Here is a 26,510-nt window from a genome sequence, read left to right on the forward strand (position 1 = left end):
GCCATCACCTCTTGTCCTGTCACTGTTACCTGGATGGCATGATTTCCTACACCACAGAAGTCCATCCTGCCTGAATTAATCTTTAACTTAACTAAATTAGCCACTAACCTTTGACTTGAGCAGATCAGACTTATCCAGAGCTGACTAATGCCCAGGATATGTTAGAAGAAGCATGTGTTTAAAACCACAGAATATTTAGGAATATAGGAGACCAAAAGGTAGGCTCCGGTTAAATCAGCAATTCCTTCAATCTCCTCCTGCTTTACTTTGTGTTCCCCTCTGCAAGTTCTCACTATGAAGAATCATGACGTAAATTGTCTACGAATATAAACCCATAATTTTAAGAATAAGATTGCTACTTTTTTCTCAAGTTTTTCAAACAGCTAAATAATGTGGCAATGTGGAAAAACACCAGGGAGCAACATAGAACATATTAAGCTACAGCAGTTATACTCAATCCAAGCATTCCATAAACAAGAGAATTAGAAATAAGTATAATTACATGTCTGCCTTGCTAGACCATTGATTCTTCAGACACACATCCATACTCCGAATGAGAGGGAAAAATATGGTATTTCAATCTTTCCAGATGTACAAAACTTATTTGCATGTGGCTCTATGTGGATGCTGAATTAATTAAGGGGAAGTAACAAAAAAAAAAAAAAAAAGGCAATATATTCAGAATGCAGCTCAGAATCATTAATACTTTTTTCTCCTGATTTGCAAAATTTAGTGTACTTGAATTATGAAAATTATCAACAAAAACTGAAACAAATGTTAGGTTTGCCATAATTTCTTTGTTGAATTCAGATGTAAACTGCAATGGCTCGGGAGATTCCGTACTTCCAATTCAGCCCCTCTTGCCACAAAAGAAAGGTAGGACAGACAAGAAGGTGCTATCTGCATCAGTCATCTCATTCTAAAATTTCTCATTTGAATAAACATCTTAAGATAGAATGAAGCAACCCTCTGATATGTATTTTGGAAAAGAAAAAACAAGATATGTATTGTTGGCCTTATTTTACCTTTTTCTCCTGCAGAAATAAAGGCCAACATTACTCTCTTTACTGCTCTGCCTGATACATTTGACCTTTCAGACAAGAACTGTGTGTGAGACCCACAGAAAGCCAAGCTTTTATTTCTGGTGCAGTTGCTGTTTTGAAGCCTGCATGGGATCCTAGCCCTAGCCTAAGATCATTCCTTGGAGTCAATAAACAAGAGTGTTCTCAAAGCAGGTGGCATTTGTTTAAATATGCAACAGAGATTTTAAAAAGGATAATAATAGTAGTAATAATGGTAGAAACAGATTTTAAACAAATACTTCAGGCCCACTGCATCCTGATTTTGCTGCGTACCTCCCATAATTAGTTACTATTTAAAATTTGTAGATAAAAACAGTACATCAGAAGTAGTAAGGAAATTCTGTCCTCGGATTCACATCTTGCACATAGCTGCTTTTAAAGATCACTTAAAAAGTTAATCTCAAAAGTCATTCTTGCAACCAGAGGAAACAACAACAAAAAAAAAGCTGTCAAATCTTGGCAGGTAACTGTGGAAAAACAGCACACATTCACTCTATGCAAATACACTGAGTCGCAAATAGTTTTCTATGCTAATTTAGGACTCAACCCCTTTCCCACACCCATCTAAAAAACGCCTTTGGTAAATATGCAAGTCTCTAATGCTCCACAAGGCCAATAAATTCAAGCAGTAAGAACAGTATTGAGATGATGCCTATGGTAATGAAATCCACCTTCAAGGTGGTGGCAAAATCTACCTCTCTCCTTGGAGTGTGTAAGGCAGCAGTATACTAGAGCCACTGGAATTCATTTTAGAATTATTTGATGTTAGGCAACATCATTCAGAAATGTGTTTACAAATGTCAATTCATTGAAGTAAGAAGACTATTAAGTCTAAAAAGAACTTTCCTGAACTTCCAAGTTAACCTCCGGCGATTACGATGATTTTCAAAGTGATTCAGACAGCAGATGACCAGATGACTTCACGGAGTTTAAAAATTAATTTTGAATCAGACAAACTAACTTAAGAGGCCACTGCATGCCATGTACAACAGAAATACAGTGGCTTAAAATTGTGACTGTCTGGAAAACCTTCAGTCAGCTTTCTGAAGGCCCTGATGAGCTCTAAGCAGTTTCAAAAGACAGCACATCATAATGAGAAGATTGCAATGTCCATAGATTGGTTTGTCAGGGTTTGCTTTCACACAATTTAGGTTGGCCAAAAGCTCCTATAAATTCTCCTTTTTTCTGCTTTAACTGGATGCACACTTCGTACCATTAAAAATGCTGTTTGTCATGTCTAAATGTCAATAACCTTTTACACTGCTTTAAGAAATGGGAGGAGGGAAACATCCTGACCTTTTTTAATTATTATTATTTTTTTAATTATTATTTCTAGACACTAATTACTGAATGCACATCAATTTGCTGCTTCAAATAATTGGATGTTTGTCTGCTGACATGCTCTGTATTGAATGCCCAGTAAAAGCAAAATGAAGACTGAGATTCTGACATGCTTGCTCAACTCAAAACAAGAGAGCCTTAACACCAGAGCAATGGAGTTTAACAAATACCTGTTGCTAAAAGTTTCCTTCTTTCACTTTGTTTTTAGTATTTTTAAAAAGTCTTTCCTCCCCAGTACGTTTTAGCTCCCACAAGGAAAGACAACAAATTTCAGAACTTTTGACCTATTCCTTGTTCCTTAATTAAAAATAACAATTTTACAGACCATCATCCTATCTTAAGGATAGGACAGCATCAGCTCTTAGCATCAGCTCAGATAGGATCAGCTGTGCAGCTGATGCTACCTGAATCATTTTTCATAATATATAAAAATATATGAATTATATTATTGTTATATGACAATGTCAATATGATATATTGAATATATCAAAATCACTATCAACACAGCACAAACTCCTTTCAGTGTTTTTTCCTAAATAGTACAAACTAACATAAAGCAGATATTTAAGTAAAATGGCATCCAGTGTCATGACTGAGGTTTGGCTTTACCCTGAAGAGTCAGTGGAAGGCCTAAACATACAAAAGAAACAGAATGTATTTATTTGTCTTGGTTTCCTTTAACTCCAAAGAGCACAGTCTGACACTGCTGATTTTAAATCTTACTTATTTATGATAAATCTCTATAGAAAGTAGATAAGAACTTGTTTCTTTAACAAGACAGAACAATGACAGAAATCTACTCTTTTTTTTTTGTTATAATATATAACATATATATAGTATATAATTGTTATTTTTGTATGTATCAGCTACAATCCAGATAACAGACAGAAGAAAGGATGATAAGAACAGGGAGATTCCTGCAGAAATTAGGTGACATAAGCTGGATACTATTAGGAAAGGAGGATCTGGGTGAACCTTCTTCTTGCGTTATTTATGTCTACACAGTGTAAGATAAAATAAAAAAATTAAAAAAGACACTTGTTCATTAAAAATATACTTTTTGCACTTATATGTGTGAGTCTAGCTTACCTAAAAGTGTAGAAACTTGTAAATAAAACACAGTTTATTTTGTGCAAAACTCCTCATTGTATTCTCTAAGTGTATATCAGGCAGAAACTGTGCACCACAACACGTTTAAGAGCCAAGGCCTGATACTGCCATTCATTATTTAATACTGAGGAATGCACAGTTAATAAGATGAAAAACTCTCCTGTGTCAGATTGAATTGTATCAAGCCTTCTTTATAGTGTTAATGTCTAATGATTTTAGTGCTAAGATGCCTCCTTCTGCACAAATTTCAATCGCACAAAAAATGAGAGCTTGGCTGAATCACATATTGTGGAAGCTAATATTCATGTTCCATTAATCAGTAATATGACCTGTGTATCACTGTGGATCACATGCTGCCATGTGCATTTCAAAACAGGGGAAGAAATAGCACTGATAATAATTGCTAGCAATTTATTTTTTAATTACAAACTGTATTTGTCGGCAGATCTCTGGAAATTTGATAAAACTCTTTATAGCATAAATTCTTTATGTTCACAGTTAAAAAAAAAAAAAAAGTAAAAAATCAAGTTATATTTGATTTGAGGAAGAAGCCAGCCTGCTGACTGAAGGAAATCAGAAGAACAGCTTACAAGATGTGCATAAAATGTCTGATTCTAGCTAGGGCATGGTCCATCTGAAAGTGGCTGCGTCGATTAATATTGGTAACTTGCAACAAGGTAGAAACAATACATAAAATGCTTTATACATCTACAAACACATTTTTGTCAAAGAGCATCACTTCTATCAAATAATTAAGCATTTGTAAATAACTATTAAGAAGTCATAACAATTAGAAACCAAAGATGAGAATTAAAAGAAAAAAAAATAGAAAGCACAGCTGGATTAAATACTAAATGGATGAAAAATAAATATGACAAATGCTATCACAATTCTGCTTGTACTGAGTGCTATTAGCCATGAATCAGGGACCTTCAACTCTGGTTTCACTTAAGAAAAAGAACTTCACAGAGCCATCAACTCAGTTCCAATATTGTAACAAATTTGTTACAGTTTAAAAAAAAATCCCTCATGCTTCATTTTTGAAAAAAGTAGAAAAAAAATTGCGACATTCTGTCAGGAGAAGCTTTATTCAGGAGGAAATATTAGCATGCATTTCTAACACCATGCTTGAAACAGAAATATGTTTTAAAATCTTCAGAAGGTAGTCCCTACATAGATGGCATGTCTGTACAAAACTCATGAAGTTAAGAGCATCACTGGAAACTGAAGTAGAACTTCCCAGCAGCATTCGCAGTCATAGATTTTCCTAAAGGAGGTGAAGGCAGAAGGAGTCACAGAGAGCAGGATTCTTCTCTACAAAGCTGTCTTTGATGATAAAAAAAAAAAAAAAATCGAGTTCGTTGGGACATGTTAAAGATATGAACAAATTCTGGGTCACTGCTCTAGGGAGATCAAAATTTGAGAGTTACCCTATAAAAGCACAGAGTATCAGATATGCTCTGTTAGACTTGTATTTGATTCCTGTCAGTTTACCTTTTACTCTTATAAGCTTCTTTGATGCACACGACAATCCATCAGGCAATGCTTGCCTTAGAAGCTAAAAATCCCTTCTTTGAAGCTCCAAGTGAAATAAATCAGCTGTCAAGCTTCATGAACTCTGTTTTTTTCTAAACAGTTTTAAATGCCTGTTTAATGTCTAAACAATAAAATGCCTTTTCTTTTCTACATTTAGGCTACAAGTAAAACGAAAGTCCTCCTTGTCATCAGTCACCTCATTTTAAATGCAAAATTTATGTCTTTAAAAAAATAAAAATGGACCAAATCAAAGCCATACAACTGAGATACTGTAGATTTAGTTTAAATGCATAGAATATGTACAAGCTAACTTTAGCAGCCAAGAAATAATACATAGAATGCCAAAAAAAGTGCATACATATGAGTCTTTTCAGTATCTGTGCATTTAACAAATCAGAAAAAAAAGAAATCAGAGGACAAAGCACTGTATTGAGTAAATTAGAATACAGCGCTTCATGGCCCTGGACAAAAATGTTCTAATTTTTTGAATGTTTTAAAAATCAGCAGAGGAATAACATTCCCACTAAACTACCAAATTCTGATATTAAATTTCACCTTTTTCATATTTCCCTATCGATTTCCAAATGTGTACCACAGTATTACGTACCACTGTTTTAGAAATCACTTTGTATAAAATCATGAAGTAAATATTTAATGTAAACATAAAACAATTTTAAATTTTCAAATTTAAGCTCATCAATAATTGAGCAAATACGTTTTTGTTTCCCCTCAACGATATGAAGGATCTTCCTTTCTTTTTAATTTAAAAATCCTATGTTCCCTATTGTACTGCCAAATTACTTACTTTAAGAAGCAACTCCTCAACAACCAGCTCCCACTTGTTTTAAGAGAGACATGGGAGGAACAAGGTCCCTAAGGCTCACAATATGGAATATGGACATTTTGAAGATGGATCAGTATCCAGGTTTCTCACCAACAGAAGTTGGAGCACTTCAGCTGACCAAAAGCATCACAGCAACTACAGCAATGCTCTGGAATAAAGAGCAGTGGGATTTCTGAATGCCAGATTCAGGACTAGCTGAAGAAAGATTATTCTGAAGATATTCAAGAGACTTACTTTCAAGACAAGCTGAGCTGTTCAGTTTTTTGAGTACCCAAGTTCTGGGTGTGCAGAGACAGACCATTAAGCAGCTAGTAAATTTTACTGGCAAAAACTCAGACAACTATATACTTAGGAATGCACAAGTTGTAAAGAACATATTCCTGTTTGTAGATCCTTAAACACTTCCTCCATCTTACTAGGTACTTAAGTGTTTCTTGCAGACCCAGGCTAGCTCATAGGAAACTCGCATACCTTTTAGTATAACAAAGAAAACTGGAAATTAAAAACAGCAGCAGGATTTAGAAGATTCACAGCTGACTCAGTTGACAAACCCATGTTGAATTCTGCAAGCTACAAAGAACTGAGGTACATCATGAAGACACAGGTTGTTTGTGGGTTTTGGGTTTTTTTTTTTTGGCAAGTTCTTTTACAATCTTGCATGCTTCCCACATATTGAGACCTTTCAATTTCTTTGTTATTTGCACCATTAAATAGTACATTGCCTCACTGTAACAATAATATAAGAAACATATAAGAATTGATGAAGTATTGCAGCAGATACTTACCAATATTAATTTCATCATCAGTTTCAGCATCTCCAATACACTCAAACTGGAAATCTTGTAAGGATTGTGAAAATTTTTGCACTGCCATGGATAAATCTAAAATTCAAGAGAAAGAAAAAGAAAAAAGAGAACCAGTGTTATTCCACCACAACTTCACTGGAGCTTCATTTATCAAACTTTCCTTTCTAGTAATACTTTTTTCACAGTAACTTCTTTAAAAATTCCTATCACTATTTAAAATCAAACTACTTGACATATCCCAGAAACATGCTAGATGCCAGATTTTGTAGACAAATACATGTATTTTGTTGATAAATGAAGAAGTGTTATAACTCTTGAAAAATACTATTAAAAGAATTAGTCTTTAGTAGTGTATCACAGATGTAAATAGACTTCCATTGTTTAAAAGGTTACTTCAGAGAGTGAGAAAAAAATATTGATAACTTCTTTTACGCATTACAATAAAAAATTACATTCTCACTATTCTCATTCTAACCAACATTGCATAATCTTACACAAAAAGTTTTGTAAAAAGAAATCAAAAGGGAAAAAAAAAAGAATGCTTGTTAATTATGTAGATGGCCCATGGTCTTTCAGCACTGTTCTCACTGTATTACATAAAGTGGATCTTAAGATTCAATGAAATACCGTAATAATCCAAAACTTATAGCATAAAAATTCATTAGAACTCTATACATTTTAACAAATAACAATCATGAGCAGAATACCACTGTAACCACATAAACCTGTTCTTTCCCTCATTAGTTGTACTAATGGCAAATGCAGAAATGAATGTGGTATCAAACACGGTCAAGACTTGAAAATGTTATCAGTCTAGATGAGCCCAGAAAAGCAGCAAGAATTATCCATGTCTTTGAGGTCATATATATGTTACCTGTTTAGAAGCTAGAAAAATTTACAATTAAGAGTCTGATATCCACTAAATCTAATCTAAAGACATGGTGGGGTTAAGATACAAGCAAAAGACAAGTCACCAACTCTGTTCCAAAAGCACTGTGTATCCCTCTTAGGAAATCTTCCAAAGCTGCCTGGATGTGGTCCTGAGCACCTTGCTCTGAGTGCCCCTGCTGGATCAGGGCTTGGGCCAGATGGAGCCAGAGGCCCTAACCAACCTTAATGCACTGCTCTTAGAAAGCAGTAAGATACTCATCTAGCTGCACCAATACCCTCAAAGCCAAGGCAAAATTGGAAGACTATATTTTATTCTTGCTTGAATAAAATTTAGTGTATAAATGTAGATATTGGCCTAGCACCTGAAATCAAGACATACACACACACACATGCACACACTGCTCAGATTTAAGTATCTCCAACAATAAAAAACATACCACTATCCTAAACAAAGTAGGAGCTGAAAACCTTTCTAAATCATTTCAAATCAGAATCCACACAATAAGATGACTGCAAAGATTCTTCTGTAATTGAAGGTAACCATTATCAAAGGTCACAGTTCCTATCAGGATTTTGCCCTGCCCCTATATTTGCTCTGTGTCTGCTGACACTGGCTGGTAGACATCAGTAAGCCAAAAACCATTCTCTGACCTAAGGCTTCTATTAAACAATTTCACATGCAGTTTCCTGTGTGGAAGAAATGGACCTGGAGATGTTGGTTGACACTTGGCTAGATGTGGGCCAGCAGTGTGCCCAGGCATCCAAGAAGGCCAATGATATCCTGGCTTGTACCACAAACAGAGCAGCCAGCAAGAGCAAAGATGTGATGGCCCTCCTGTACTGAGCACTGGTGATGCCACACCTCAAGCACTGTGTTCAGTTTTGGGCCTCACTGCAAGAAAGACAATGAGGCCCTGGAGCATGTCCAGAGAAGGGCAACAAAGCCGGTAAGGGGTCTGGAGCACAAGGCTTATGGGAAGCAGCTGAGGGAACTGGGACTGTTCAGTCTGGCGAACAGGATGTTCAGGGGAGACCTTGTAGCTCTCTACAATGACCTGAAAGGAGATTGTGGTGAGGTGGGCATCAGCCTCTTCTCCCACATAACTAGCAATAGGACTAGAGGGAACGGCCTGAAATTGCACCAGAGGAAGTTCAGGTTGAATATTAGGAAAAACTTATTCTATGAAAGAGTGGTTACAAACTGGAATGGGCTACCCAGAGAGATGGTGGAGTCACCACCCCCGGAGGTGTTCAAGAAATGCGCAGATGCGGTACTAAGGGACATGATTTAGTGGTAATACTGGTGATAGGTGAACAGTTAGAGTGGATGATCTTTGAGATCCTTTCCAACCACAGTGATTCTATAATTCAGAGTGTATCAGTCCAGGTATGGTTATATCAGATAAATAGCTAGGATGTATAGAAATGGGTAAACAAAATCTGTATCTTACTGATAAACAGAACAGAATAAAGGAAAGAATTCTCACCCCTTATAAGGACAGGTGTTCCCTCTCCTTCAACCTACGTCTGGTACCTCCCTGAATAACTAAAATTGCTGAAAGATTAGAAATAATTGGACATGAAATTAACACAGAAGCTTTTAAATATCTGTCCTAGTTGTTTCCTTGAAAATTTTAGAAAATATCCATCCTTTAAAAGAAAGTTGTGAACTGTAACAGTAAGAACTGCTTAGTAATTATTTACAATATTTGAAAGTCAAAGCACAGCAGATTCAATACGTATTTCCTTTATATATACATATTCCAACTGTATTTTGAAGATTTAATCATTTCTAGGCATGGAATAAAAGAAAGAATTTTTGTATTTTCTTTAGATAAAAATATGTCACCTTGATAAAGCTTCCTTAAATCTGCATTCCATCATTTTCTCTATAAATCCTGTTTTTATTCATGAGAGACACTGTCCTTCACGTACTGATACTGGTAATAGAATTAGTCATCATGCAAATTCACCTATAGTTTCCTAACATCTTATATATACCATAATAAAATATACCATATTTCCCATTGAAAGCCGTGCAGAATTAAATTACTGCATCCTTACTGAACTTTTCCTACTGTACATGAAAATTTTATTATTCATTACATTAAGAATTCAGAAGCTAAACACAAAGTGTTTCCTACTGTTACTATAGAAGAAAACAAAATAAATCTTTCTGAAGAGTTTAAGCACTCTGTGTATAATGCAAATGCAGTATCTCTGATATCTAAGTAACCTACTATTCTACAGCTGTTAGACCTAAACTTTAGTTGGTATCAGCACTATCAGGATGGACAAGGCTCTCAGAAACGTAGTTTAATTTTTAGGTGATCCTGTGTGGAGACAGGAATTGGACTCAGTGATCCTTATGGGTCCCTTCAACTCAGGATATTCTTTGAAAGTATAAAAATTAAGTATCGCTAATATAAATGCACATTTATTTCCTCTGGACAATCTACTAATGTTCATAGAAAGGAAACGAGGGAGAAAGGATTCTCCCCTGTCACTCTTCTCCATGTACAATGCTCACTGGAACAAATGTCAAGGGAAAGGAAAACAAATAGTAAAAATAAGAGGTGGAGTCTCCATTATATATATGAGATTAGTCATGCACAGATGCTGATCTTTCACTGTGTGAGTAAATCAGAGTGTTAATGTTCTCCCATGTTTTGAACCTGAAGAAAACATGAAAACATGTTTAATTCAACTTTAAAATGTTGGCTAAGAAAAATGTAATAAAAATTACATGGCTCATCAGATAACTTGCTCAAATCATCCAAAATGATACTAGTTGGAGATTCCTGACTCCAAATGAGATCTATTCTAATAGCTCGAAAATCTCTGAAGATATCGTATTAAGGGTAGAGCTGTTAAGCATTGCAAAGAAGAAATGAAGTTCCAAAGTCAGAGGTTTCTTATAATGTTTAGAAATTCTTTCTTTGTTTAGAAATTCTGTATAAAGTTCATTTTACCTGAACACACTAAGCATAGTATTCTGCAGAAAATTACTGACTTACTTGGCCAGCTTCTGAGAGGCAGCAATAGGATTCTGTAAGCCCTCAAAGCTCTACACAGCAGGTAAGCTACCAAAACTGGACCAAGAAGTGCAATTATAGTTCTGTTTATCAGCTTCTTTCTTAGACACATCACCACTTTGACCTATTGCCCATTCATCTGATCCCAGCAAAAGGACAAGCTGGGAAATAAGCAGGTCGTCTGTCACAGGTCCAAGAATTCAAAACTGAATTAGATCTGATTTAAGAGCCGTTGCCTCTTCAATCCAGGACAGACAAATAATACCATGAAGAAAATGAAAAGAGATAGAGCACAGACCCTTTCCAGCTTTACAAGATGTCATTTATAACCATACATCCCAGAGTCTTAATGTCATTGAGAAATCTCAATACATTCTGCTTCTTGCAGATGTAGAAATGTCAATCACCACACTATATAAATCAGCCTTTTATGATCTGCAAGCTATGTAGCATTGCAAGAGTCACTCTTTCTCATCTTTTAGTATGTAGATCTTAACAGCCATCTCCCCCGTTTTTTCTAGTACACATCAACTAAAGTTTTTCACTTAGCCTAGGATAGAAATCTCTTCAGAGCAAAGTCTGCTGATCTTCCAAGTTACTACAGAAGCCTCATCAGCTTTATTGACCAGCAATAACTGGCAGTACAAGTCTATCATCAAGGGAAGGACAGTCACTCAAAAGTCTCCATGATAATATAAGTGCTGTTGCACTTGCTCTTCTACAGGCACTCTGTGCATACTCCCTGGATGCCAGGGAAAGAATGAGAATACACTCCGATATCCCTTCTTTACTGCAGGGGTCATCTCCTAAATGGCACCTTCAGTTGCTCTTCACATTCCCTTTCCAGCAGTATTCACCCACCTCATGTGCCCTGCACTCCCTAGTCACACAGAAAGATTACAGTCATGTGAGCAGGGGTGTATGCAGTGCAGAGCAGTCATTTGCACTCTGATACATTTAGGGGAGGAGGTAACTGAGGTGGAGCTGACTTTGATAGAGCTGAATCAAGTCAGCCAATCAGCCAGGGGAGTTCCTGGAGTTGACATGGAGTTTGGTCAGAGGTAGTACTGAAAAGTACTCAGAGAATCATAATATAATGTGGCTGGAAACAGTGACAGGATAATTACAGCTTAACCACAAGAAGGTCATACAATAGCACTGTTAGATACAGATACATATAATACAAAATATCAGTACCATAACACTAATGAAAGAATGGTAGATGCCATCACTTATTCAGGAATGTCACAAAACACATTTCCCTAATGGAAACCACTTCTTCCTGAATTTGGCACTTTCATATTTTTGATCAATCAAAAATAGAAAAAAACAAAAAGAATTTGGGAAAAAAATGCATCATACTGGAAGTCACATTTATTTAAGATTTACGTTGTTTCAAATTACCAAAAAAGGGGGGATCTAATTTGCACTGTAATACTTCAGGTCTTAGATAATTTAATATCTAAATAACAATTGTTATTAATAATTTATTTTAGGCCTCAGTTAAAACTTGACATGCTGGGAATAGTAGATAAAACTAATAGCTACTTGCACGCTATAACTGTTCTTCAGTTTTCTTATCCTAGATTTGTTAAAATATTAAAGTCTTGCCCAAAGCCTTGAGGAAGGAGGGGCAATACGTTGCAAAGTGATGAAATGATGGATACCATTACCTGAAAGATGAAAGACTGGGTGTGTGAGTTGTGGCACGGCCTTTCACAACAAAGACTAAGCTCCACAGACAATGAAACTTGAAAAGATTTCTACAGGATCATAAACACTCAGATTTTTTTTAGTGGAGATGTGAAGGTTGGTTGGCTTTGCTAGTTTGTCAGCTAGAAGAACAGTAGCCAGCTCACACCATCCACACAGGAGACCAAAAAGCTCCAAGAGGACAGGTTTGACAGGTTTGCAAAGAGCCCATGTCCCTGCCCAAGTAACAGCCTACAACAAACTGTTCTGAGCACACATCAAAGGGCAAAGTCTCTTCACTTGTTTACTTACAAAGATGGCTTCCTTAGGAAATGAAATTTCCATAAACATCATTCCTCCTGAGTGATATCAATCATTCTCGAAAAACCTGGTGTCTCTCACCAGGTTAATGAAGAAAAATAGCAGCTGAAACCTAGCAAGAAGATTAAAGATGCCCAAATGAACTCTTGAGTACAGGCAGGAATGCAGCAAGCTGGACTTCAAAGCAAACACTGGCTAAAATAGTAACAGCAGCAGCTCTGGTAACCCAACACAAAGCTAGTTATTGCTGTTGAGCTCTCAAGGCAGCAGAAGGGAAGGGGCCATGGCTGAGCAGTGGGATACTGGGGCCAAGTCAGCAGTCAGCTGCATTTTGGGGCAGCTGAAGACCGGAACAGAGATTGAGCAGAGCTATCTTCAGTGTTTTAAGCCTCTAGGTTGTTTGTTTCCTCTGTTAGGTAGGACTGAAGAAACACTGGGTGGCCACTCTTTATCAGCTTTTCCATTTGGAACACACTGACATACAGGTTAAATAGAACCTGAGCTACTGAAACTGAACAGAGCACCGAGCAACTGCAAAATGTGAAAGAAGCAGCAGAAACTGAATGATACCGCTTGTACACTTCATAAAATGGCATGACAAAATATAGAGAACCATTTACTGAGGTCACTGACTTCTAGTCCTCAGAAACTGAAAATGAACAATTCACTCTTTTTTTTTTTTTTAATTGCTTAACAAACTGCTTAACAGATATATTCATTTTCTTGATTTATTCTATAAGCATTTCTCATCCTAGAAACAATTATTCTGGCTAAGTTATCTAAACACTTGAAAGAGTAGATTCATAATAGAGATATTGTCACTGTGAACTGGCAGCTATAAGCATGATTTGCAGTATCCTTACTGCACCAAAAGACACAAGCAAGGAAACATTTAATGATTTATGCAAGTAAAAGGAAAAAAAGGGGGGGGGGGCAGGGGGGAGGGAAGAGGAGGGGAAGGAGAGCAGCAGTATTAGAAGTACAAATTTTTATAATATTATTTATCCAAGAAAATAGTTGTGAGATACATGTATCCTTAAATGCTTCACGATACGCTTCTTTACTGTGCAGATGAATGGGGAATTGCCTTGGTCTTGTTACTTTATACAAGACAGAACTTCAAGCAGGCAAGCTATATCAACAGCCAGAAATAAGCCGGAGGAACAAGAACGCCCCACTGAGAAGCACTGAACTTCAACAGCTTCTGTGTTTGCTACAGTCAATTTGATTGTAACTAGAACAAGTCACAGTGGGGCAACTTCTTCCACATCACAGCCTGCAAACACAGCAGCTGGTAACACGGTTATATTTAGGCAGCATGAATGACTAAGCAGTTAAAAGCAGTGATCATACAAGTTTGTGTCTGTCACCATTATATTTCACATTCTTTCCCACCTTGAGGGCTTTCTCATTAGAAATGCCAGCTTCACAGATGTTGATCTGAATTCGGAAAACAGCACTAAAATGCATTTTTTTTCACCTCTTTCTACTCTTCATAGTTCACTATTGCTTTAAAATGAAAAAAAAAAAAAAATGAAAACCAACTACCAAGGTAACTAACATACAGAACATTTTCCAATTTCATATATATGACAGCAAGTCAGCCCAAACAAGGGGAACTGTAACGGAGCTGTAAATTCACCCAGAGAAGTGGTGCTGAGCACAACGATGTTGTCACACATCTCTGAAGTGCAATTAATTCACTCAGCTGTACATGTTAAAAGAATTCTGGGTTTTGCTGCCAGAACAGGTAATCCCAGCTTAATAAAACATCCACACTGTAACACCAGGACATGCCCACATCACCTACAGTTAAAAAGCAAATGAAAATGCATGCTAACGTGCCTTTAAAATACAAACATAAATTCACAAAACCAGCTGAAATAGCTTCTGCCACCTTTGGTTTTCAGTGACTTCCATCACTGGAGTCTTTTGCAGCGCATGGGGCATTGCCTGGGGCACTTCTATTCTGAGAAGTGAATTTGATGAATTTATTTACACTTCCATGCACACACATACATTTGTTATTCTTCATAGCTGTCGAATTAATTTTCAGATCAAACTTTTCTGACTGTCATAGGAAAAAAAAAAAAAAAAACCCCACAAACAACAACCCTCTTATGAGGAATTGCATTTTTTCCAAATTTCTGCAGAAGCATTTAATTCAGCCAAAGCCAGGGCAGGCTGGCACAGCAGAGAACCTCTCTGCAGGGCACATGGAGATCACGTTGGCCACTGGCCATAATGCTTTCTAAAGACGCCACAAGAAAAGACCACAATGGGATACAGAGCCTAGCGTCCAGGGCCAAAGGTTTTACAGCACAAGGGCCATTGCTCTGCACTGACACAGAGTTTTGTTGTTGCTGTCAATGAACTCTTTATCCCCTCTATTTGCCATTTTCATTGGTTTTTAGGTTATTCGCCAACTTACTATTCATGGAACAAGGCAATGCAACTAAAATAAACAGCCCTCCAGACCAACAATCCCATGTTGCTTTTCCACCTTAGGCTCAATATTTTGCTCTTTCACTTCAGGGAAGCTAATTTCTTTCTCATCATCTTCAGGGAACAGACATCAACAGACTATGTCAACACATAATCCGTGCATTGCTGCATTCCCCTGGGGTTAAATAAAGCACTACAGCAGTTCACAGTTTCTCAGCGTCATCTTCTTATTCATGTATATTTCCATGAGAAAAATGCACAATTTACTTTCTCATTCTATCGAGCACTGAGAAATCCCCTTGATCAAATGCAGCAAAATCCCTACTTTCTTAACACTGATGCAAAAGCTATTGGAAAGTCCATATCTCCAACAGGATTTATAGCTATTTACTACAACTTTTCTAAAACCCAGCTTGCTTCTGTTAGAGACTTCCAAAGCACTTTGAATATTCTTAACATTTCTCTTCTGATGAAGTGGTAAATCCAACACATTTGTAAAAACACACCAAGAACAGAACACTGATGTTTAACGAGGCAGAATATTTTTTTGGCCACATTTACACCGTACTGAAATACGCTCTCTTAATAAAATCACACTAAAATGCCCCAGCAGTATAACTTCTCAACCAAATAACTTTATAGTGTCAAAAGACAAAATTGGTCACGTTCCATCCCTCTTTCTACTCTTCTCACCCCAGCTGTTTGTCTGTAAACGTAGAATGCTAATTCACTCATCTAAGTAGAAGAACAGAAAGAATTTTAGCTTGGTACGTAAAAGCCATAAAATCTACATGACTAACTTTTTTGACTTTTCACAGTTCAAAACATGAAAAAAAAGAAACCATAACTGAAATCCTTTGCTTTTAGTGAGCATGTACGGTGAGCACTGATCCACAGCACACCACACAGTACATTCTGCAAATCTGCTTCTCTAAAGGTCAGGCTTAAACGGAGCTTGACAGTTTTGCTACATTAAGTGGTGTAATTCTGTTTGGTTTCAATATTCCCACCTCCTTGCATTTTAATTCTCGTTACTTCACTTCTGCAAAATCCCCTCGCTCCCACTACTTTTGTTCATATGACTGAATGTTCAACAACACTGCCGTATTTGATTAGAAAACAAACTGACTACGCAGGGAATTACCGGGCTCTGAGCCTTCCAAGCCTAAAACCAAATCCACAGAGTTAATGCAACAATAAAACCTTTACAAGTGACTAATCATAAGGTTCAAAGCAGAAAGCAAAATTGTCCTTCACTACCAATTGTAATTTTCTGCATATTTTCCATAAATATGACCAGAAGTTTCAGAATGCATTTGGCTTCATGTTACTTCTTAAATTATAAAGATTGGCTGTAGGGTACAAACTGGTAATACTGCTAGTGCACTATTATATTTTTCTAAATTATACTCAAATAAAACATTTCCATACAACGGCAGTTTTGCAAACACACCCATTTTCACTCACTGAACTTCTCATCCAACAGCCACAGGATGGATTCCAACACGTGCGGAGCCATATAAGCGAGAGAACAATAATTATTATTTTTGTGGTACTGTGCATTCATGTACACAAAGTTTTTTCCTGAATATAAGGACACCTCCCTGCCTCTTTCCATCCTAAAATTACAGAAAATTGGCACTTACTCAGTATTTCCCTTGCACCCGCTGACAGAACAATTTTCCATAGCTCTGTATCAGGAGATCCCAACTCCCGAGCCTAACTATTTAATCATTCTGGAAAGCATGACATGAAACATTCCTGAAAATAAGCTTTATCTGCTTACAGCACATAGTAAATAATAGCTCCTGACTTTCCTTATTGTTTACAGGTTTATCTAACATTCACATTGCTCACTTTAGTGGAAAGGTTACATATAGCTCACGCTGCCTTTCCATACATGTTGCTATGCTTTCCAGAGAGCTGCACTTCTATGACCTCTCACTATGCACGAGCCTGGCTGTGGTGACCCCAAGAGGAAGCTGACCCACAGTCACAGAACCTCCATTCACATGATGAGCAGATCCTCTGTTCATAAACCAGCTCTTACGGTAGAAAAAGATATTGATGCTAATACTGGGTAAGAGCTTTGAGCAACAACAGATTAATTAACACAAGTCAGGGCTGCTCATGTACTGCATACATCATATTTTGCTCCTTTTTTTCAAATACAATTAATTACCATTTTGTTTCATCACTTATTTGAACGACAAACAACCTGAAACAGCAGTCAACATAAGATTATACTGAAAACCCAGAAGGCTGGAAAAGGCTAGAAGACGTCAACTTTTTTGCCCTGTAATTTTGTTGGTTTTTTTCATATTTTCTTCTGCATCATTTTACATGAACTTCAGCACAGTTTTCTACCCAGGTTCTTAAACTTTCTTCCCTGCAACTCTGCTTTGACCCTCAACATACTTTCTCTTGCTCCTTCTGGGGATTTTACACGCTCTTTTATGATCTTCCACATTCTTCCTCCACCCCACAGATGTTTGTTTATTTCCCAGAGCAGTGTCAGCCTTTCCCAGTGAGCTGGAGCAGCAGTCCAGTCTTTTATTTCCCTCAATCTCCTTCTTCGAAGCATGGTTTTTATCGGGCTTTCTGCTGTCATTTCTCACTCCTGGCACATCCCAGAGAAAGCAAGCAGGCGGACAAGTATCACAAAAAAGAAAAAAAAAAAAAAAAGGAAAAAAAAAAAAGCACAGAAACTAAGACCAGATGCTGCCAGAGGTTGAAAAAGCAGAAAGTGACTTCCTGTCTAGCAACCCCAGAGCTGCCAGAAAAAACATGGGAATTCCCAGATCCCTAGCACAGTGTAAGATATGGGTGCATCTACTTTTAGGGTCTGATTTCACTAGTACTTTAAAATACAGAGTTTTCTCTGTTCTTGATCTAACAAGGAATCCAGAGGGGAAAAAAAAAAAAAAAAAAAAAAAAAGCCTATGTCTATTTATAGACAGCAAAAAACAAAGCAGTATATGACAATACAGTTTCATAATATACTTCAAGATGTTGTAACACGTTCAGAAGGAGCTTTAGCATGAAGGCATGCTTAGTTCTACCATCTGCATCTCATTCTACGTGGATCTTCCCTACTAAATGTGCATTCAGAGAAAAAACAAAAGTTAAAAAAAAATATACAGTTGCTGTGATCTTGTACAAGCATGGAGGTGTAAACAAACTGCCTCCAGGAAAGCCAAGAATAAATCGCTGCAGCAATCACTCCATCAACGTACAGATTTTTAGCAGCAAAAATTTCTCCAGTGCATCTTTAAGTGCTTGTGTGTGTCATGATTCTTGCACTGGGTAGATTCCTCCAGTTCTGAAAAGACAGCTGCTGGAAGGAAGATCAGCAGCATGGGCTGGGGCTGGCGGGGGAGGCACAAAAGCACTTATCAAGGCATTTGAGAGCAGCGAGCTCTTGGAACAACATGAGAGTCGAGGGTCATGGGAAACAGAAGCTTTGCTCACCCTTCTTCCTGGCAAAGTCTTCTGCACTTGGGCAACAAAGTAAAAAGTTTTCAAAGAAAAGAAGGAGGAGAAGAGGAGAAAAAAAATTAAAATGTGTATATTTAGGTCATTAAAAAATAAAATACTACCACTTCGCTTTAAAGGAAATGAAACACTTTCTGTATGAAATTCTTTTGAGCTCTTGGAGCTGAGGAATACAACGCTTGATTAGATTCCTTTGATCAGACAGCTAATATCACAGTCACACGAACTTCAGTGCTGCAGATAACAGCACGTATTTATTTTTTGCAAAAACACACATGGATGTAAGCAGCAATTGTTTACACACTCAGATATGCACTTCCAGACAGGAAGGACAGAGCAGAGACACCAAACTAACCAGTGAATTGAAATGGCTCTGAATGTCTCCATCAAATTTGGCCTGAAGAAGTTTCTTGCACTCAATCAAATGAGAAGTTGGCTTGCTACTTTGCTACTTCTCACTGCTTAGGGAGAATGCATAGCAAACATCAGATTTATACAGCAGACAAGTTCAATACACTCATTAAAGCCCTCCTCTACCCTTCAAATATGAAAAGTATTCAGAAAAAATGCAAAGATGAAAGCCATGGAAGTACTTAAAAGTCCTGAAGATACATTTATGAGAATTTAAACCTTCATTTTAGTAAGGGGAGAAAAACAGTCAAACCAAGCATGCTTCTTTAAATAACGAAATGCACATCCATGAATGGGTCTCATTGCATGAGCTCCAGTGTGTATTGCTCAGGAATCAAGCATTCCCAAGAAGTCTGCAGTCTATCCCAATTTGCATGTGATGCTATTTCCTTCGCAGCTTGGAAATACTTTCTGTATCTTGCTTGCTTTCCAGTTTTACTGCATTCAGTCAGAGAGGGCAAGGAAGAAACTCCAAAAAGTGCAGTAATCATCTAAGTACAATAATATATCAAGGAATAGGCTCTTTGTATTTCACGAGAAGAAGCATTTCTTGCATGCACTTTGCAGGAATCTTGTACTTCTCAGACGAAATAAGGAGCTTTAATTATCTTTTCTGCCCAGGTCTGTCCAATCAAATCACTTCTAAGAAGCACCAACTAGGCATTTACATATCTCATCTGCAGGATTTTTTAATTTTTAAAACTTCTTATTCTCCAGGATTTTTTTCTGCTTTCCAGTCATTAAAAGATTTAGGAACATATAACAACATCCTCTTGTTACCGTTCTGGTAGAGAGGGAGCCTTTAATTAATAAGCCCAGCATCCATTAGTGCCAGTACTGTTTACATTATGGCATTTATAATGAATTCTAAACTAACTCCTATCGCTCACAAGTGAGATTTTGTCATTAAACCATCTAAACAAAAACTCAAGTGTTCTACTACTTTATACTCAGGCCCAGTTAAAAAGCAAATAAAACATCAACAGTTATTTGAAATTGGAAAAAAAAGAACAGATATATCATAATGCCACTCCACCGATCCACGACAGGCCTGCATTGGAACATCATGTGTGTGTTTGGTCTTCCTCCTTGATACCATCCCAAAACTGCTGAGAAAGACACAGGGATATGTGACAAGGGTAAGAAATGGTAGGAAAATCTTCTTAAATAAGTGCAATAACACTCATTAGCCTGAAAAAGACAGCTGAAGGGTCCTAAGAGTTCCAACAAAATCAGAATCAGAACAGCAATGGCGGCCATCTCTTGAAAGTAAAAACAAAAGGCCACTTCATGAAGCAAAAAGCGAGCTCAAACAACATGAAGATGCTTTTCATAAAACACGTGGTTAAATCACCCAACTCTCTGCCACCAGATACTGTGGATGTTACAAATGTATGTGGGTTCAAGAAAGGACTAGAGAAGTTCACAGAAAAAATATCCATGGAGAGCTATTAAAGGCATAACTTCTTGCTCAGGAAATCTTCAAGCCGCAAACCACTGGAAGCAGAAGAAGTATCACACAGCATTCTTGCCTTGTCTTATACCCTACCCTCGGCATCAGTGCTGTGTGTGAGAGAAAAAAAATCTAACTCACAGCACAGCACTTACTCATATTTAGAGACAGGATATAAGGCCAGATAAACCTCGGGCCTGACCCAGAGTGGTTATTCTTATGCTCTTCATAGGAAGATTTGTACACGTACGTTTTGCAATACACTGAGTGACTCAGGACCCCAACAGTTGTTCACCACCATCCCAGGAGGAGGCTGTCGCTCCCATGGCCAAACCAACTCACCGCTACTGTTAAGTGCTCTTTAGCTGTTTCCACGCAGGGTAACCACCTTTAACCAAAGACAACAACAAAGGAGGAGAAGCTATGTTAATACTGTGACACTAAGAATCATGAAGATGTTCCATCTTGCTGGCTGAACTGTGGGAGATGTTCTTCGAGGGTAAGTGACAATGGACAGATGGAGGATCTTTTAACTGCTCCAAAGACAGAGGAGTGCACTGCTATTCCCTTAGTTATGTTACAAGCCTATAATCCTTCAGCAGAAGCTTGGTTAGTAATCTGTGCTACAGAGCATATTTTTAAGCAGTAAAACTAGATGAATCACTAGTAAATTTCTAGGTGACAAAATTTGATTTAGGCTACCAAGCAAGCATTCAAAAGGCTGCCAGAGAACACTGCCCATCCAGCTTCACTCCTGCCACCCGCAGTGCTTACATACATGTATTTTCTTTACCCTCTTCTTTCAAAACTTTTCCTAACTTAGCTCTCAGCATGAGGGCAGTCACCAAATGAAAAGCTATTCAACGCTTGTTTTTTTCCTCAGAGTTCAGTATTCCTCAATCCTCTTCTCCTCCCTGTATTGCTTACTGCATACCATCCAAATCCTGTAATGAATACGGAATTATCTCATCCTTCATGCAAGCCAAGTCTATGAAGACAGCAAAATAAATGTATTTCTATGTAACATGCACCATCATTGCCCTATTCAACAGATGGAGATGCTGAAAGCAAGACTGCCTGAGGCCACACAGCACACTGGTGATTAGGCAGGCCCTCCAGGGCCCCCGCTTCATGCCCACTGCTCCACATGCCATTCCCTCAGAGCAGGAGACACTAACCAGAGCTGGAAAGAATGCAGCTCCTCACACCTCCCTGTCCACATGAAAGATGTAACTTCTTTTCTTCCAAAGGGACATAATATTAAAAAAAAAAGTTTTATATTAGAGAACAGAATCCTCTAATTTCATTAAGAAGAAAACAAAACAAAAAACCTCGTTTTGATCCATTTAACACAACCCCTACAGAACATCAGTGCTCTGTATCTGTTTCAAGTTGGTCTCCAAGAACATGAAGAACACAACACACACAAACAAGCTTATTTAACGCTCACTTCCTAACATGTAGATCAAGCACCAAAAAGACAACTGGAACAAAGACAGGACAGAACAATTAAAGTTTTCACAATTAAACTTGGATGTTTACTGATTAGAACAGTTTACATTTAAATACCCTAACCAGAGAAATATGCAAAAATCCCATTTCTCAAAACCAAAGTAACCTCCCACTACCTGTGAGATTTCACTCTGTAACCTCATCACAGCTTAATCTCACCAATCAAGAAGAAAATTGAGTGTTTCTTTTGTTGCATACCATTTCCAGAGGCAGCCTGGACAGGTTTTCTCCTAGCGAAAAGTTACTTCTTGCCATGCACAAAATGAAACTGGAATAGCTGATAATGATGCTTTGGGAGAATATCCACCCATTTTCTTTATACACACAGTGAAAAGCTTTATTAAGTCAATAGGTCATTGGGAGGACGAAAGAAAAAAACAGTAACACAGCAATACTCTGAGCCTGAGCCAGTAGTTTGTTATTATGGTATCCATACAGCAAAATCTGGAATGTAACCCCAAGACTGTACTTTTATCCAAAGAGTGACTGCAAAATTTTCCTGCTGTCACCACAAAGTCATTTTCCCTCCAGCATGCTATAACACCTTATGCTTGGAGCATAAGGTTTGTGTGGCTCACAGCTCACTGACTGGTTGGATTTCCATTATAGTACACTCTCCCTTTCCTCAATGAAAAGCACCTTGAAGGACTTGCAGATCCAATTTCAAAAGCCCAGCAGTCCTTAATATATTGACCTCTTTATCCTCAATTTAATACAAGTGGGAATATTTTCACAAAGTTACAACTTTCATCCAAAAAAAAAAAAAAGAAAGAAAGAAAAAAAAAACCTTAGCAAGATTATTAAAAAGTTCCGCAATGGGATACAATTTTGAAGGCATCAGTTCTTCCGAAAACAGAACTGGAATTCTCTGTAGGGGAAAAAATTGTTCATTTAGTCTAGGAAATACGTATGGCTTCCAATGAGCAGTATGAACTGATAGGGCAAACATGACAGACAGATTTTGGAGCTTACTCTCCAAATGCAGCATGTGAAACACTTAGCTGCAAGGGCTGCTTCTTTCAGTGTGCTCTGTACATCTATTGCAATTCTGTTCCAACCTCAGCCGAACACAGAAGTAAATATTAAACAATGAACAACCTACAAGTTTTTGCATTACTCGGGAGAGTACACAGCAGCCAAGTAAAACATCTTCTTCGTAAAATATTCATCCCAGCTTCACTGACATGAGTAAACAGAGTACATTAAAATATCAGCTGCTTGAGGAAAAATATATAGCATAAAACAGATTAAATGTGATTTATTTGTTTTAATCCCTTCATTTGTGAAGTGCCCCTGCTGCTAAAAATGCTAATGGTACTCTTGGCTGCATCAGTCAAAGTATCAGCAGCAGATCGAGGGAGGTGATCCTTCCTCTCCACTCAGCACTGGTGTGGCTGCACCTGGAGTCCTGTGTCCAGGTGTGACCCAGCAGTACCAGAGAGATGTGCACATACTGGAAAGAGCCCAATGAGGGGCCATCAAGATGATGAAGGGACTGGAGCACCTCTCCTGTGAGGAAAGGCTGAGGGAGCTGGGACTGCTCAGCCTGGAGAAGAGGTGGCTCAGGATGGATCTCCTTATGGTTGGATGAGAAAGTTAAATATTTAACTGTACAATATTAATCATAAACTGGGTAAAGACTGTGCTCACCTTTCATGTGGGAAGTAGTAATTCATAGATACTATGGAACAGAGAACTAATATGAAGGATGACATATATCTGCATATATTGCATATTATTTTCCTGCTGGTTTTGGAGGACACCAAGAAACACACACAGTTGTTAGGGAATAAAAAAGCACAAATTAACTCAAAACAAAAAAAGAGTGACTTAAAGTACCAAATTCTTGTGACATTGGAGCTGCCTTTATTTTTTTCCTCCCATTTCAACACGAAAAATGAAACTTCCCTTTAAGAAAAACAATCCAGCAATAACCCTCAAAAATTCTGCCTCCGCAACAGAATTAAGTCTTCACTGTAAGAAGTCTGAGTTTTTCAGTGGCTAACAGATTACACAGCTGCTAACTTTACAGGTTTGCACATAGCTTCCAAAAAATACACCTAAGGAAGTGATTTTAAAATTCACAGGTTTTTGCTACTGAATAAAAGAAAAATGTCAGAACAAATTTCTGGGTGTGCACTGAAGTCAGATCCTGGTTTTCATCATCTCCCCACAGAGAAGCAAAGCAGGACGGCTTCAGACAGTTTTGACTTCTAGAGGCTTTTAGATTGAAACTGTGATAATTTTCAAATATATGTGTGAATGACTATTGCAAGAAAAATGAAATAAAAATACATGCAGTGCAATAGCACAAAACCATACAGTTATCTAAACATTTCCTCTTCACTATCGTCTGCATGGCTGCAAAAGGCCCTGCTAAACCCCAGCCAGATAAAACTTATCACTGACACAGGTTATTTTAAAATTAAAAGCAGAAGGCTATTAAACACAGATAGCATTCATGCTAACGAGAGACAATCTGAAAACTACAAGATAAAGCTTTTCCCTTCAGTAAGAACTGCACAATAACAGAATGACACACCTAGCATTAACTGGAAGTAATGTATAAAATGAAGACTGCTGTAACAGACTCAGAGATAGAGGCACGCTACATAGTCTACATTAAGAAGTGACAGGTAGAAGAGTTATTTATTACTTGGCCTTTAAAAAATAGCATTCAATCATTTAGTTAAGCACTGCAGCAATCTGCATGCACAAGTGAACAATTTCATAATACAGACAATTGTGTATTTAAGCTGAAATTTGACTTTGATAAATACATCCATACTATCATAACAAGTTTTCACAGCGGTCCATGGATCGCTTTTTGTTTTTGCCATGAAATTCTAGATCTTAAAAGATAAACAAAAGAGTAATGCTATTTAGTTTCTAAGAGTACCAGATTCTGAAAAGGCATAATTTGTACAATTCTTCCTCGTGAGTACATCCTGAAAAGAACAAGTCCCAGGAACGAATTCGGAAGCGGGGTGCTTCTTCCTTTTCCCTGTCTCTGGATCCCTGAAGACTGAATCTGGGCTGACAATTTCTGGTTAGCTTAGAAGCACGACAGAATCTCCTCTCCTTCTGAACACCTCCCACATCCTCCTTTCAAATATTTCTCCATTTTCAAATGCTAGCACTACTATTGAGTTTTTCTCTGTGACTTCCGGGAAAAATTACGTTAGTCCAAAAATCAATCTGATACACAAAAGGGGATAAAGTAAGTTTTCTACACTTGGTCGCATTACTTCTTTAGAATGTACCTGCTTAGTCAATGTCTGTTCACATGAACCATTTTTACTGCCCTCATCTGAATAATTTACAAATGGAGCAGCCTACCCCTTCAGCAGTTTTCTGTTTAACAAGAAATCATCAGAACTGTGAATTGCAAATAAGGAAATCCCTCAAACAACATAGAATAACAGCTCCAAAGCCACTTTTCCTTTTAATCTTATCCTTTCAAATATTTGCAGATACCTGCAACAAGACACTCTAAAGACAACTCAAAAAGAGGAAGAGGAAGTGAGTGGCTGACACAACAGGAGGCTGTGCTGCCTTCAACAGAACCTGGACAAACTGGAGAGCTGAGCAAAGAGGAACATGATGAGGTTCAACAAGAGCATGTGTAGAGTCTTGCACCTGGAGAGGAATAACTGCATACACCAGTACAGGTTAGGGGCTGACCTGCTGGAAAGGAGCTTTGCAGAGAATGACTTAGGGGTAGACAACAGGTTGGCTGTGAGCCAGCAGTTTGGCCAAGAAGACCAATAGCATTCTGATAATGCACCTAATGCAATAGGTGCATTAAAAAGAACGTGGCCAGCAGATCAAGAGATGATCGTCTCCCTCTATTCTGCCCTGTGAAGGAACATCTGGAATACTGTGTCCAGTTCTGGCTTTCTCAGTTCAGAAAAGGCAGTGATCTCTTGGAAAGAATCCAAGGGAGGGCCACAAAGACAATTAAGGGTCTGGAGCATCTCCTGTATGAGGAAAGGCTGAGATCTGGGATTATTCAGTCTGGAGAAGAAAAGGCTGAGAGGGGATCTCTTCACTGTTTATAAACATCTGAAGTGTGGGAGTCAAGTGAAGGGGGCAGAGTCTTTTAAGTTGTGAGCAATAGTAGAACAAGGGGCAATAGGCCCAAACTAGAATACAAGAAGTTCTATACTAATGCAAGGAAGAACTTATTTACTGTTAAGAGTGACGGAGTACAGAAACAGGCTGCCCAGAGAGTTTGTGAAATCCCTCTCTTTGGGGATATTCAAGATCCACCTAGACATTTACCTGTGCAAACTGTGGACTTGATGTTCTCTAGAAGTCCCTTCCAACCCCAACAATTTTACGATCCTGTGAAAATACTGAAGGATCTGGAATCTGACAGAATAAGCCCACTGGACTGCTGCTGCAACTGTCAGTGCTCAAAGACTTGACTTGTTTGTAGCTTCTTGTAATGAGATCTAGCTTTAGTACATTTTCTGCATAATCACCATTAACATTTCTCTTTCATGCCAAATAATCCATCTTTGGACCTCAGAG

The 26,510-nt window shown here is 37.8% G+C and overlaps 1 protein-coding gene across 2 annotated transcripts in view; it reads right to left on the minus strand.

Moving 5' to 3' along the window:
- Window positions 1–26,510, minus strand: part of ARHGAP42 (Rho GTPase activating protein 42) — a 160,048-nt gene that overhangs the window by 118,797 nt on the left and 14,741 nt on the right. For both annotated transcript variants that reach the window (XM_040650438.2, XM_417185.8), the window contains exon 2: window positions 6,699–6,794. In XM_040650438.2, the coding sequence (XP_040506372.1) occupies window positions 6,699–6,794 (96 nt within the window). The remainder of the gene's footprint in view (window positions 1–6,698; window positions 6,795–26,510) is intronic.

The sequence above is a fragment of the Gallus gallus genome, chromosome 1, assembly GCF_016699485.2.
Source record: "Gallus gallus isolate bGalGal1 chromosome 1, bGalGal1.mat.broiler.GRCg7b, whole genome shotgun sequence".
Taxonomy (NCBI): Eukaryota; Metazoa; Chordata; class Aves; order Galliformes; family Phasianidae; genus Gallus; species Gallus gallus.